This window comes from Saimiri boliviensis, chromosome 12, assembly GCF_048565385.1.
Source record: "Saimiri boliviensis isolate mSaiBol1 chromosome 12, mSaiBol1.pri, whole genome shotgun sequence".
NCBI classification, from domain to species: domain Eukaryota; kingdom Metazoa; phylum Chordata; class Mammalia; order Primates; family Cebidae; genus Saimiri; species Saimiri boliviensis.
Window position 1 is genome coordinate 117,242,236 of NC_133460.1, and position 15,066 is coordinate 117,257,301.

Consider the following 15,066-nt stretch of genomic DNA (forward strand, 5'->3'; position numbering starts at 1 on the left):
TGAGTGCAAGGGCGAATTTCCTTTCTTACTCTGTTACCTCAGCACAGGCATCAAATGGGAACACTGATAGGTGCTGACCCTTAACACTTACAGGATATGACTTTGTTAAGATATAAAAGCCTCTAGTTAAAGGCTCTCATATGACTTTAAATGAGATAAAAGTTTAATTCAGAAATCCACAAAATTCAATTAATTAAACCCTGTTACAATAATCTCAGTGGAATCTTTCTAATCTCAAATTGGTTTCCTAACTGACCCCATTCTGTTCTTTGAAGTATACAGCTACACAAATATGTTGCTTTGCTGTATTTGGGATATCTTCCCCAAACCTAAATGTGAAGAATTTAACTGCTTCCTTCGTATGAGAATTGTTTCCTGTGTTTTTTTTTTTTTTGTACACTAAACTTCCTGAGGCCAGGATCACATTTTCCCCTAAACTCCAAGGATGGAATAAAGGGTTGGTGCACTGTAGAGTTACAATGAATGCAATTTTATTCGGAAAAAAAAGTAAGAATTTAAAAAGTGCAACACAAGTTGAACTTTAAAAATTCGAAATAAGAAAAAAGAAGGAAATAAAAACTACAAAAAGAAACAGAAAAAAATGAAAAGTGTCCAAAACCCCACCACTCACAGGCCAGTCCCATCCAGTGCCTGCCCTCTGATATTTAGGTTTGCAGATGACATAATTGTCATCGTTTCAAAAATGAAATCATTCTACACATGCTACTTAATTTCTTTATTTTAGCAGCAATGATTGCCCATGACATTAGCTTTTTTTCTGTAATGTTTTAAACGTTTTTATTGTAAATTATTTTATATATGAAGACAAGTATAAGATAAACACAACAAACACCTGTGTACCTACCATCTAGCTTTTATATCAGATTTTCTGAGGAAACAAATTATTACAAATATAGGTAGAGACCCTTTATGTCCATGCTGATCAGGAGGGCTCAAGGCTGCTTCTCCCATGCTTATTTTTCATTGACAAACCTTGAAGCTTTGGGCCATTTTCCAATAGGAGCATTATGCCAGTATTTTACTTGCATTTCCCGCATGGGTAGTGCCGTTGAACACGTCTCCATGTGTTTATTGGTCTTGGAGTTTGTGTTATGTGAGTTACCTCTTCAAATCTTGGTTTGTATTTAGTATTGAGTTCTTTATCATTGTGAATTTGCAGGAGATTATTATAAATTGTGGATGCTAAGCCTATATTGTCATATGTATATATAATTATAATCTCTTTACCTTATCTGTGGCTTATATTTTAATGGCACTTACAATTTTATTTAACCAAAATATTCCATTGTAATGCAGCAAATGACTTTGGTTGCTGCTCAGTGAATCCAAGCTGAGTTTCAGGGTGGCTGGTACCTTCTCATCACCATTGTTATTGGTAGTAGTAAAACTGACGATTAAACAGGTTCCCAGCTGCTGTTGGTGAAAACATAGGTGATCTTCTGTTGGGAGCTGGTTAACAGTCAGAATATGTCTACATGATCAGCAGGGTATATAAGCAGCTCAGCTTACACTATACTCCTCACTACGGCTCCAAATAGAGTGTAGAGAACCAGAACAGCTCCCCCATTCTGAGGTGTTCTATGCACACAGCTGGTTTCTCATCTGAGGAAGTACATCCTGACACAACCTTGCAAGACGAAAAATACAGCTCATACCAGCCTCTCCCGATCCTTCACTGTGAGGCAGCCTGTGGCTGAGATGGTTATCCTTATCTGATGCATATCATTACTTTGTTACTGGTTCATTGTATCCTTTTCTATCAACCAACTGTAGATTCTTTTTCTTTTTTCTTTTCTTTTTTTAAGATGGGGTTTCACCCTGTTGGTCAGGCTGGTCTTGAACTCCCGACCTCAGGTGATCCACCCACCTTGGCCTCCAAAGTGCTTGGATTACAGGCATGAGCCACTGCACCTGCCCCACAACTGTAGATTCTTAAGTGATGTATTTTGTGGGTCCTTTGCTGTAGCACTGAGACATAAAGGTGATTTAAAAATATTGACCTATATCAGGCGTCCCCAAACTTTTTACACAGGGGGCCAGTTCACTGTCCCTCAGACCGTTGGAGGGCCGCCACATACTGTGCTCCTCTCACTGACCACCAATGAAAGAGGTGCCCCTTCCTGAAGTGCAGTGGGGGGGCCGGATAAATGGCCTCAGGGGGCCGCATGCGGCCTACGGGGCCGTAGTTTGGGGACGCCTGACCTATATTGTTCAACAACCACCTATGAGTGATGGACACAGGGAGGGGAGCATCACACATTGGGGTCTGTCGGGGGGAAACAGGGGAGGGACAGTGGTGGGTGGGGAGTTGGGGAGAGATAGCATGGGGAGAAATGCCAGATCTAGGTGATGGGGAGGAAGGCAGCACATCACACCGCCATGTGTGTACCTGTGCAACAATCTTGCATGTTCTTCACATGTACCCCCAAACCTAAAATGCAATAAAAAATTGACCTATATTTAGCAAACTTTTACACTCATTTAGATGTTCTGAAATTTATCTGTAGATTATTTTAGATTCATAAAGCATATAGCCATAAATCCATGTCTTAACTCTTTCACTGTATTATAGTGAACTTTCAGTGTGATAAATAGTATTTGAATATTGCAGACATCCTTGAATTATTCCCAACATGAAATTCTTTAAACATCTAACAAATAAATCTAAGGGAATTGCCTATTTACTTTCTTATGAGTTTTTTTTTTCACATGAATAGGTGTTGAACTGTGTCAAAGACCTTTTATTCTTAACTGAGTAACTGGTTGATTTTTAAAAAAAATTGTAGTGAACCAACAAAAGCTAAAAAGTTCCTTCTAATCATGGGCTTACTCAATTGCAGTTTAAAATGTGGTGTCTTCATTGCCGTTCAGTTCAACATACTTTCTAACTTCCACTTGATTTAAAAGTCATGTTGGATAGTGTATATATAAGCCAGTTTGTTTAAAAACAGGTATGATTAATGGCATCTTAGAGAACTCCTCTCTCCTGAACTGACTGAAGAATTTCTGTACTTTGCCACGTTCCATTTTTCCATGGAAATGGTGCTCTCCAGTGAGCCTCTCAACTCTGCCATGTCACTGGTCTACCCGGTCTGGGAGCCTATCAAGAAAAGAGATCTCTCTATCATTAATTCAATGTATTCTGATTCAGGAGATGCAGACTGACTCCCATCATTGGCCTTAATTGGGTCAATGCTTTTCAGTGAATTTGAAACATGCATCAGAGGCACATGATTTACATCGTAGTTGACTGACTCCCTGCACGCTGAGGACTTCTATCATGTTCCCGTCCAAAAGTGCCTTAGTTATACATTTTGTGTTTCTGAGAGCACAAACTACACAACTAACTGGTGGGGACTACCATATGGAACTGACTGATTTTGAATCCCAGCTCACTGGTTCTCATTTTTCTTTTTTTCTTTTTTTTTTTTTTTTTTTTTTGATTTCTGGGAGTCTGTAGTCCAGACCTGTAATGAAGGAATTGAAGAAATAACCACAAGGTGTGTGTATGTGTGCATGGAAGTGGGTTCCAGACCTCCTGGGCACACTGTGGGAGCATCTCAGGTGTGCGCCCCTCTGCCTGGGGACCCAGAGATGAGCAATCCGGAGACCAGGAGGTTAAGGAAGCATTTATTGAAAACCTGTGGTGTGTCTCTGGCCCAGACCAAGAGGCTGAGTTAAGCATAGGCTTCAATCAGTCACAGGAGCCTGGAGGTCTTAAGCCTGACTCCTACTCCTCAACAGTAGACTCAGCTGAGACAGGCTGTATCAAAATAGCTCCTTTATTAGCGCCTTGGGCCAAGGTCAGGGGTGGAGAGTATCCTCCTGGCCTATGAGGATAGCAAGCCCTGCTCGGTGTGCAGCTCCAGGTCTTTCTCCTCATGGGCTTTTAGGGGCTTGGAACTGGCCTGCAGGAGGTTAGTGTTCAGGATGGGAATCTACAGTCACCCCCATGGCCACACGGTCGCCTCCTACCCCATCACCACCTTGGGTGGACAGCCTATGGGAAAGCCTCTCCCCACAAACCATCCTCTGAGGAGTCCCACGACACCCTCCCTTGTCCTCCTGCCCTTCCCCCATCCCTTCAGTAGCCGTCTCTGTTCCCTGACACCCAGTTCTGGGGCTTACCACATCTCCTGGGCCAGCCTCTTCCTCTTGTGTGCTCTGGGCTTGGGCAGGGACCTGTGTCCCATGCTTTTCCAGCTCCTCCTTCAGCCTAGACAGGAAGAGGTAGGATGGGGAAGGAAGAAAGGGAAAGGGCGCCAAGAGGTTTTCAAGAGTCAGAGAGACAGAAGGTTGAGAGAGGAGATACAACACTGGTCACTTTCCTGGTGGGGGTTGAGGGGACAGGGCTTCCACGCACACCTCTGCCGCTTCTGCTGCAGTTGCTGGCACTTCTGCTGCAGCTGCTGGTGGTGCTGGGCAGCAGCTGCTAGGAGCTCCTCAGCCTTCCTGTGCTCTTCCTGAAACAGCTGCCTGGGGGGCCCAGGAGGGGGTGGTTAGCACTGGCCACTCCCTCCTCCCCCGCCTTCACCTCCACATCTTACACTGTGGCTGCTGCCTCCTGGCTGCGGAGAAAGAGGCCGTCATCAAGGGTGGAGGGGCCCTCAGCACCACACAGGGAGCACAGCTGTTGCTTCACATCTTCCAGCTTCACCTTGACCAGCTTCTCTGCAGCACGAAGGGGCAAGTGAGCACACGAGGGTATGTGAGGTCAGATGAGGGCCATCCACCTTCCCTGGCCTCACCTTCCTCGAGCAGCTCCTCCTTGCTGCTGTCCAGGGTGCAGATCTCTCTTGCTAGCCGCTCTGGCCTCTGAGGCGGGCAGAAAAGAGGTCTGTCCACACCTCTTGGCTTTCTCCCATGCCTCGAAGAAGGCTATCTGGATCTTGTTTTGTACTTGCTCACCGTGGCTCACTTCCAGCAACTCTGCCCCTCTGTGTATACTAGCCACAGCCAGCCTCAGGCCCATGGCACTGGCCATTCCCTCCCTGTGCCCTTCTGTCACCCTACATCCCTGCAGTGCTGCAGTGGGGAGGCTCATGGATTGTTATTTACAACAGAGAAACCAGCAAACACTGCGAGTCTTGGCTGTTTTCTGGAGGGTCAGGTACCAGTTAGGCTCTGCAGCTCCTTCCTACTCCCCTCCGTCCTCGTGGGGCCTCCTCACTGAGCCCTTCCCTTCTAACACTCACTGTCTATTTTCTTGTTCAGTGCCTGGGATCCTCCTGGGGGGCAAACACTGGCTGCTTATCCTCACTGTCTCCCTTGTGCCCGTGATGGTCCCAGACATATCCACGGACATTGACGGAAGACTTGACCTTGGTTTGATCAGAGATCCCCCTGGCCACTGAGTGGACCCAGGAGGGGTAGCAGGGCCACGAGGGTGGTGACAAGGGACTGGCTCTGGGCAATGTTGATCTTAGCATCACCAGGGCTTATTCAGGGACTGGATGTGGCAGGTGAGAGGAAGCGGCCCTTTGGGCCTGGCGCTGCTACGGAAGATGTGGAAGTGGGAGGAGTGGCTTTGAGGGACTCACGTGGAAGTCCCAGAGGTCCTTGTGTTGGCCCATCAGATCTTCCAGCTGCTCCTCGAAAGCCAACCTGGGGGCCAACCACAGGCATGAAGGGATATGGGCTGAGATCATCACCTTCACAGCCTGTTCATGTCTGTGAGTCTTCTGGCACAGATATCGGGGTGCTTTGCCCATGGTCTTGCTCCACTGGGAGCATCTTCACCACCTTAACCCTCCAAGGCTCAGTGTAGCCAGCTCTTCTAACCCCCATCTTTGATATTATACCCCAACTACCAGCCATCCAAACCCCCTGCCTCAGGTGCTAAGGTTTACCTCAGCTGTCTCTGTTTTTCCTTCTTTTCTTCGATCTTTACGTTCAGAGCAGAAATTCTCTCCTTGCACTCCTGCAACATGGCATGCTTCCTGGGAGAGGCAAGGCAGCCCTCAGCCATGTTCTCTTAAGCCCTGAGAGGGTGCTGGGCTGGGGCTTCTGCCTCCCTCTATTGAGGCTATTTTTTCCCTCCTACCTTAAGGTTCTTCTCTGTAACATGTGATGGGTAGGGGGTAATGTGAGCATTTGCCCCCTGTAAGTACTGTTGTCATGTTAAGAGAGATTAGTGCAGACATGGTCAAGTGAGCAAATGCACACACATCATATCATCTGGTTTCCCCAAAGAGCTGAAAACTCAGTGTGCCAGGGCCTGGGGCCTCTGGTAAGAAAACAAGCTAAATAAGCATTCAGGAAGTGGGGAAATGGATGGACAAATAATTGGGTAGATAAAAGATAATGGATGGAGAGACAATGGACAAATGGTTGGTTCAATGCCTAAATGAACAGATGAGTGAACAGACAGCCAAGGAGTACGACAAAGAGTAAAAGGCAAAGAACAAAAACGAGCTGAAGAAATTTAATTGGTAATTTGGCAAATGAGTGTCTATGCCATCGAGACAGTTACCCTTAACACTACTGCCTGCTGTCGGAGCCCAAGGGGAAAGACACTCTTTGGACACTGCATTGTTTAGAGGCAGAATGAGAGCTGTGGTCTGACACTCATCTTCCTGCCTCTTTCTGCTCCACCAGAATAAAGAGGTGGGGCAGAGTTAGGCTCAGCTGGAAGCTCTTACCTCTGTGCCTCACTTTCCTTCTCCTGGCAGTGCAGCCGGAGGATCTTCAGGGTCTCTACAGGGAGAGCAACAGGGCCCTATGAGAACCTGTCAGGGTACTGGGTTGTGGTAGGGGGAACAGGGCCAGATCACATCAGATCTGTGGACACCTAATTGAGCTTTAACATTTACTGCAAGTCTGGTGGAAGCTACAGGAGACAGGCAAGCTTTGAAAGGCTTCAGCTGCCATAGGGAGAGTGGGCTTCTGTGGGGTGGCAAAGGCACAAGCCTGGAGAGAGGGGAGCTGCATATACCTTGCTTTTTGTTCAAGATCTCCTTCAGGCGTACTTTCTCTCTGTGCACTGGAAAACAGTGATGCATTTGGGCATCAGGACTACCCACTGCACCCTCAGGGATGGAGCTTGCTCACAGTCATATGGGAAGTTGGGCACAGCCTTGCCCCCAACCCAAATGTGAACCCCCCGAGGTGAGCCCCTCCCTATCCTCTGGTGCCCACATTCCCTGTAAGCACCAAAGGGCCTTCACAGTGATAGAGGGTGGCTGTGCAGGCCCTGCAGGATGCCCATGCTTTTACGTGGGGAGGGCAGAAAATACACAAACACCCATGAAGTGAGATTAAGGGCTGTGAAGAAACATATCGAATAGGGAGGGGCACGTGAACAGATGGAGGCAGGGCGCCATCTCTAGATGGGGTGGCCAGGGAATGCCAATCATCTTGTCTGGGGACATTCTAACTCAGAGCTGATGACATGAGGAAAAGAGGAACCTGTATTATCCATGGAAGCACAGGCAGCACCTGGCAAAAGCCCTGAGGTGGGAGTGAGGTTGGAGGGTGCTTCCTTAACACTCCCACAAGCAGAGAGGAGAGGGGGAGATCGGCAGGACATGAGGCAGGAGAGGGTACAGGACCCTTGGCCATGGCAAGGATGCTGATCATCTGGAATACAGGGTTAGGGGAGGCTTGAGACACTGTGGGGACCTCTGGGTGACCCCTGGCTCCCTTACGTGAGTCCAGTTCCTTCTGCAGGGCCTCGCAGATGGTCTGGGCCTCTCCTAGGTCTTCATTGGCCTTCTTTTTTGCTTCATCAAAGATCAGAAAGACATTGTGTGTGAGGGCAGCCTCCAGCTGCACTATTCTCTTGCCAACAGTGACATTTCTCATTTGCCTTCAGGTAAACCTATAGTTGCCTAAATTTTATAGAGTAGGAAACAAGGCTTCCAGGGTCCAGGCTCTTCTTGCCAGGCTCTGTTGAGAGCAGGGCCAGGATCATGGCAATATGACTATGGCAGCTGCATGCAGAAATGTCCTGTACTTAATTTAAGGCTCTGCTGTCGCTGCTGCGAATAACCAGTAACTTTGGACAAGGGACCGTGCACTCTCATTTGGCACTGAGCCCCACAAACCATGTAGCTGGTCCTAGCTGGCAGCCAAGGCCCCTGAACTCACCTTGCTGGACCTCATTAATCCGGTTAATCAGGACCTCAACTTGGGGCTCTAGGCTTCCCACTGCAGGAGAAAGGCGGTTGAGTTGACAGAGCAGGTAGAGGTGAGGTGGTTGCCAGCCTTGTGTCTCTGCTGCTTTCATGCAACAGAGTACCTATTGCAAGCAGGTGCTGTGTGGGGCCCTCACAGGGCTCATGTTCTGGGTGGGTGAGACTGGGAATAGACACAATGAGATACCGAATGGAGCTGTGGTAACTCTGTTCAAGAGAAATAAAGTAGGGCAAGCAGGATAAAGAGCAAAGAGGTGGGAAGTGCTCCTCAGACATGAGAAGGTGTCATGACGACCCCAAATCAAGTGGCAGGGGGCAGGCCCTGAAGCTCTTTGGGTGGGGGTGGGAGGTAGTCAGTGCAAAGACCCACCCTGAGGTGGGAACATGGCTGGCAGGAGCCTAGTGAGCAAAGAGGGAGTGGCAAGAAGTCTGGGACAAGGTTTTTGGAAAACATTTTGCCTTCTATACCCCTTTACTTCTTTAATTTTGAATCATGGAGCCCTATTTTTAGTTTAAGTAATTAATTTTTTAAAAAACGAAAAGGTGAAGAGGATTATTTCCCAAGTCAGACCCCACATCAGCCTGGCCCCAAACTTCAGGCTGAGCCTCACACGGATGAGACACATGACCTTTCTGCAGCTTTTTCACCATTTCCATCAAGTCTTCAATTTTCTGTGAGGATATGTCCTGCCCTGTGGAGACAAAACCAAAAACATTTCAGATTCCAGCAGGGAGAGAGGCCAGAGGAAGGATCTGACAGCCCTGGACTGGGACTGAGGTGGGCCAAGGGCAGGTATCCAGCCAGAGTGGTACCCCTGCTCCTTGTCCTGAGGTGGATGGTACGCTAGATGAATTGGGCTCCTCCACGGTCAACTGTTCCCTATTAGGGTAAAAGTATTTCAGGTATCCTCTTTGTAAAACTCTGGGTGGGGGCAGGGGTGTACTCTCACTGCTGAGGCTATTCAAAGTAAGGTCAAAGCTCCTGATGTAATAAACCAAGTAAAAAAAAACGAGGGCATAAAAAACTGGAACAAGGAGTCAAAAATCACTGTAACTGGCAGATGGCATAATCTAGGAAGTTCTTAGAGAGTTTTCCACAAAACCGTAAGGATTAGTAACAAAATGCATTAAGATGTTAGGTTAAAGCATATATAAATACAAATAGCTTTCCTATATACAACCAATACCAAATCAGAAATCTCCCCATAAAATAGTATTTCATATTAATTTTTTATAATCATTATTGGAACCTATTTTTACCACTCTAATAAATTAGTGGGTCGAATAAATTACTATTTATGGCATTAATATTGTGAAAGGAAAAGCAATCTTTTTATAAAATAAATCTGAAAATAAATGAATTCAAAGTCATCCCTCTGCTCACTGAGATAAATGGATATCTAACTGTCTCCTTTGGAAGGCTAATCAGAAACTCGAAAGAATGCAGCCATTTGTCTTTTATATACTTATGACCTTGAAGATCCTCCCCCCACTGCTTCAAGTTGTCTCATCTTTCCAGATCGAACCAATGTTCATCTTACATATGTTGATTCACGTCTCATGTCTCCCGAAAAACTGCAAAACCAGCCTGTGCTCTGACCACCCTGCCACCCCAGGCACGTCATCAGGACCTCTGAGGCTGTGTCACAGGCATGCGTCCCTCACTTAGGCAAAATAAACTTCCTAAATTGACTGAGACCTGTCTCAGATTTTTGGTTTTCACATTTTGGCAACCACAAAGGGATGCTGAGTAGTAGTGCCCCGACCTTTGACAAATACCCTATCAGTGCTTGGTAGCAGTTTGAGCTATCTTTATGTCTCAAACTAATATAACAATGTGCTGAGGTCTGGAAGCACCCTGTCCAGGGAATCTCTCATCTTCCAAAATTTGTTTGAGATCCAAAGTATATTTTTCTGTACAACTCTTTTCTTTTCTCCTTCCTCCCTCCCTCCCTCTTGCCTTTTTTTTTCTTTTCCTTCCTTTTTCTTTCTTCTTTCTCCTTCCTTCCTTCTTTCTTCTCTCTCTCTCTCCTCCTTTCTTTTTCTTTCCTTTCTTTCTTTCTTCTTTCTTGTAGTTGGAACTTGCTCACAACAGGGAAGACAAGTTTGAGGGTTTTTTCCCTGCTTCTAAGATGATAGACAGCAGTCTTCAGCCTAAGACCCATCCTTAGGTAAGTAATTAAATTGGGGTTTGTCTTGGCTAAAGATAAGATTAACAACCAGCTGGTCTTAATTTTTCCTTTCCATTAGAGTGCTCAGTAATCATACAAGTTGTGAGACCATGTTTGTTTTGCCTAACTGGGTTTTTTGGGTGTTTGTTTCTATTTTTGCTGTTGTTTTGGTCTTTTTCCCATTGGGTTTGACCAATTCTATCTCACTTGATCAAATCCAAAGGAAAGTTCCAAATTATGTGGAACAAGGCCTCTAAAGTGGTTAAATTCCCATCAAAAAAGGGGGTGGTGTGGGGGGAAAATGGCCAGTAAAAGGAAAAAAGTGAGGGGAAGATTTTTAATCTTGACTACTTAAGGGGCTTTATTTACAAAACAAGCACAACAAGGCCACCTTTTTGCTAGCCAGGCCAAACTGAAAGAGCAAGGATTGTCACCCCACAATGCAGTTCCATAGCTAAGCTTCTCTTCTTTTTCCGTGACAGCATGGGTTTGGTTCCTAAATCAGTATCTTTCTGGTTTGATACTTGCTACTTGTAAAACAGCAGCTATCCGTCCTAGCTGAAATATGGTGATGAGATTTTAAAACATTTTTTAAAAGAAACTCAAATGGTTAAAAGTCAGCTTAATTAAAAGCTGACATCCAAGATGTGTGTGTGTGTGTGTGTGTGTGTGTATGTGGTGTGTGTATTTAAAAGGCCTTCATGGGCCGGGCACTGTGGTTCACGCCTGTAATCCCAGCACTTTGGGAGGCCGAGGCGGGTGGATCACGAAGTCAAAAGATCGAGCCCATGCTGGCCAACATGGTGAAACCCCGTTATCTACTAAAAATACAAAAACTAGCTGGGTGTGGTGGCATGCGCCTGTAGTCTCAGCTACTTGGCCGGCTGAGGCAGGAGATTTGCTTGAACCTGGGAGGCAGAGGTTGTAGTGAGCCAAGATTATGCCACTGCATTCCAGCCTGGCAACAGAGTGAGACTCCGCCTCAAAAAAAAAAAAAAAAAAAAAAAAAAAAAAAAGCCTTCACGGTTTTTCTTTTTTCTCTCTCCTAGGACCCTGTGTTTTATGAGTAAAAAAAATTTTTTTTCTGCTCAGTTGACTGAATGCTGTTTTCTTCATCTACTTCTGCTGTTTCTCCTTTCTCTTGCATCCTCTGCTGCATGAGGGACCTAAAATAGTTTATAATAACCTGAGGTTCCTTAAAGAAAACAGAGAAGGCACCAGACTCCCTTTGCAGAGAAAACTGTTTTCCTTATCCAGCCCTAAGAGTGTAAAAAGACAAGTTCATCTCAGCTCTTAAACTGCTTGTGTTTGTATTGTGTTACCTGATTTTTTTTTAATAGTTATTGCAACAAAGGCTACTTTTGGGTTTTTAAGGAAGAATATATTTTAGACACTTCGAAATCTTTGTTTAAAAAAAGTTTTTTAAGTGCACTCTAAAAGCATCCATGTGGTCTAGCCTCATAATTCTCCCTTTTTAGAGACCCGGAATTCAGTGTGGCCTCTTCCCAGAGCTCAGAGATCTAGTTAAAAGATAGGGACTATCTATCTAAATAAAACTGGTCTCCTGTGATCCAACCACCTCCCACCAGGCCCCACCACCAACACTCGGGATTACAATTCAACATGAGATCTGGGTGAGGACACAGATCCAAACCATATCACAGGTCAAGGCTGAGGCATGGTTGAAAAGGCTCAGAGGGGCCTGATCAAAGTTTGTCACAGTTTTGATTGATATTACCAGATTACTCTCCATTGATGTACACATGATGCCCAGGATTTCATTTTTACCAATCACCTGTGTTTTCAAATGTGTTCATCTTTGTCAACCAGATACGCAAAATTAAGGTGTGTCCTTACAAACTCTGATAGTAAATATCAAATGTTTGGGTGCATCTTCTTTTCTAAGACTATGTCCTAAGTAAGTGTGGATACAGATAATGGGCAAGGTTTTCATCACTATATTGTTTATAACAGTGAAAAACTGCAAGAAGCCTAAATATACCTTAGGGGATTTGTTAAATAAGTTATAGCACACACACAGGATGAAATTGGTTACAGCCATTAAAAGTCATGCATACATGAAGGACAGGTTCAGTGGTTCACATCCATAATCCCAGCACTTTTGGGAGGCTGAAGCAGGAGGACTGCTTGAGCATAGGAGTTCAAGAGCAGCCCGAGCAACATAGCAAGACCCCATCTCTACAAATAAATAAAATTTAAAAATTATCTGGGTGTGGTGACATTCACCTGTGATTCCAACTACTCAGGAGGCTGAGGTGGGAGAACTGCTTGAGGCCAGGTCAAGGCTGCAGTGAGCTATGATTGTACCACTGCACTCTAGTCTGGGCAACAGAGCACAACCCTGAAGTTAAAACACCTCTTAAAACAAAAGGTACTTGTAAAAAAGCAGCTATTCGTCTTAGCTGAAATATGTTGGTGAGATTTTAAAATATTTTTTAAAAGAAACTCAAATGGTTAAAAGTCAGCTTAATTCAAAGCTAATATCCAAGATGTGTGTGTATGTGTGTAAGTGTGGATATGTTGATTCATATCTCAACGTATGATATGAATCATAAAAAAAAATCAAGGATAAAATTTTATGAAATGCCTATTTTTGAGTTGATGGAGTCCCCTCATTTTGGTCCCATCTGAAATCTTATACAAATTACTGCTCATAAATTTTTGTATTAAGTTTTAAAGTATTCAAGTAATTGGCATGTGTGAAAAAGCATGAAGAAAAATGGAAACACCAACATTCCCTTTCCCCATTTATTCCCGTTTCTTGTAATAACTGCAGCCAGTTAGGTGAAGACTAACAGACCTTTTAGTAAAATGTATCTAGTGTCACTGATAACTAGGTAACAACCCTGTTTCCTTTTTAAAACAGACTGAAACTGGAAACCTGTCCTTTAAATTTCTTCCATAGCTGGCTGCTACAGACTGAATGTTCGTGCCACCATCCACAATCCGTATGTTGGAATCCGAACCCCCTAGTGTGACTGCATTAGGAGGTGCGTAGGTCATCAAGGTCGGGCCCTCGGCGATGGGACCAGTGCCCCTAAAAGAGACTCCAGAGCGATCTGCAGCAAATCCGCCCCCACGAGGACACAATGCGAAGACGGAAGTCCGTAACCAGGAAACACGCCCTCAGCAGAGGCCGAACTGCACCTGGATCTTGAACTTCTAGTTTCGAAAACTTTGAGAAATAATGGCACTTCCGTTATAGCAGTTTGAAATGAGGCACCGGCAGTGTCGATTGAATGTCACCTAAATACACTGGGTCACGGGAGGAGCGTGGAGCCGCGACCCCGGAAGGCCACGCTACCGGCGGGCCGCCGGGCACTCAACGAGAGGGAGGCGCCTGCGTCCGTCCTGCCGGTGCCTTCGCCCGTCGCCGGGGCCGTCGCTGTGCCAGGCTCACTGCGGGCGCTTTCTGAGCTGAGCTTGTCTCGGGATTCGGGGCGCCCGCCGTGGACCGAGCCTTCGTCCGCACGGGTGGGACCGGGGGCGGCCGCGGCGGCGCTGACTCGGGGCCGCAGGCGCGCTCGGGGCCGGGGACACGCGGAGCGGCGGCGGGGACGCCCCGTGCGGCTCTCTGCACTCGGAGTCCGAGTCCTCGCACGGCGCCCGGCGGCCCACGGCGCCCTGAGGGGAGACCCGCGGGAACGCGCCGCGCCCGCACTTGGGACGCGTCCGGCCGGCGCCTCGTCCCTCCCCTCCCCGGCGAGCGGCGCCGCTGCGGCAGGCCGGGCCGCGGGGACCCCCGTCCGGGAAAGCCGGACGCCTGCCGGTTCTGGGGAGAGGAGGGCGAGGGCTTCCCCGGGGCCGGGAGCGTCGGGAGGGGTCCTCGTGCCCTCAGAGGGGCGTACGGGAAGTCTGCGGAAACCAAGGGAAAGGAACCAACATGGGAGCAACCGCGACCACAGCGCAGCGCTTTCAAACGAGGCGGGGGACGGCAAGCGCTCCCTCACCCCGGCAGGCTCTGAGGAAACCCGCTCAGCCCCCATCGGCACCGTCGGCACCGGGCCGAGGAAGCCGCCGCCGCCCTGCCCCGCCTCGGTGAGGTCAGCCCCCTGCGCACGGCTCTCTGCCTCCCGCCACTACCTCCGGCCTTCTCCGCCCCGTCCACGGCTCCCGCGACGGGCTCGGCAGTTGACGCCGGGGACCTTCCGGCCATTTCCTCTCCACTCGCCAGCACCGCCGCCGTCGGAGCCACCTGATTGGAGCAAACCCTGCGGGGTGGGAGAGGAGGCGGGACTCCGGGCAGCGCGCCTGCGCAATGCAGTCCTGCGCGCTCTCGAGGGGTAAGGTAACGGTCCAGCGCGCTTGCCTGGAAGCTAGTGCGCATGCGTAAGGGCGCAAGGGCAACTATCCCGGCGTGAAGCCAGCAAGGGCCACGTGCGTCCAGGCTTGCCACTGGCCCAGTGCCTGGTGCCCCCGGGCAGGTGTGCTGGCCTCCCTAGGGGCTGGCCCTGGTTCTGCAGCCCCGCTCATCGAGCAATGCGCATGTGCCGAGCCACCCCTGCCTGTGAAGCGTGTGTCTCACGGACAACTCCACATGGCGCTGTGGCTTCAGCAGCCTCACGAAGTCACGGCTATGCAGGTTAAGATTAGGGAGTTAGGGTTGGGGGTTAGGATTAGGACGTTAAGGTTAGAGTTAGGGTTGGGGGTTAGGGTTTAGGATTAGTGTTAGGGTTTAGGGTTAGGAGTTAGGGGATTGGGCTCTGGCCAGGGTCGGG

At 47.7% G+C, this 15,066-nt stretch overlaps 1 protein-coding gene across 1 annotated transcript; it reads right to left on the minus strand.

Annotated features, from left to right (window-relative positions):
* Positions 1-3,634: 3,634 nt before the first annotated feature.
* SYCE1 (synaptonemal complex central element protein 1) lies at positions 3,635-14,533 on the minus strand. Its single transcript, XM_039465232.2, has 13 exons — positions 14,432-14,533; positions 8,786-8,848; positions 8,110-8,169; positions 7,668-7,742; positions 6,956-7,003; positions 6,663-6,717; positions 5,871-5,960; positions 5,562-5,625; positions 4,770-4,836; positions 4,569-4,692; positions 4,387-4,497; positions 4,150-4,237; positions 3,635-3,929 (listed from the first exon to the last, which is right to left on the minus strand). Exons 1-13 carry the CDS (start codon positions 14,502-14,504, stop codon positions 3,852-3,854), a joined length of 996 nt encoding a protein of 331 aa, XP_039321166.1. The 5' UTR covers positions 14,505-14,533; the 3' UTR covers positions 3,635-3,851.
* Between the last annotated feature and the right edge of the window lie 533 nt (positions 14,534-15,066).

Excerpts from the sequence above, each read along its gene's own strand:
- SYCE1 (XM_039465232.2), bottom strand. The coding sequence starts at position 14,504 with ATGGCCGGAAGGTCCCCGGCGTCAACTGCCGAGCCCGTCGCGGGAGCC. Across the intron at positions 7,004-7,667 it reads GCAGAAGGAACTGGACTCAC|TGCACAGAGAGAAAGTACGC; the intron begins GTAAGGGAGCCA and ends ACTGTTTTCCAG. Across the intron at positions 4,837-5,561 it reads AGGACCTCTGGGACTTCCAC|AGGCCAGAGCGGCTAGCAAG; the intron begins GTGAGTCCCTCA and ends TGCCCGCCTCAG.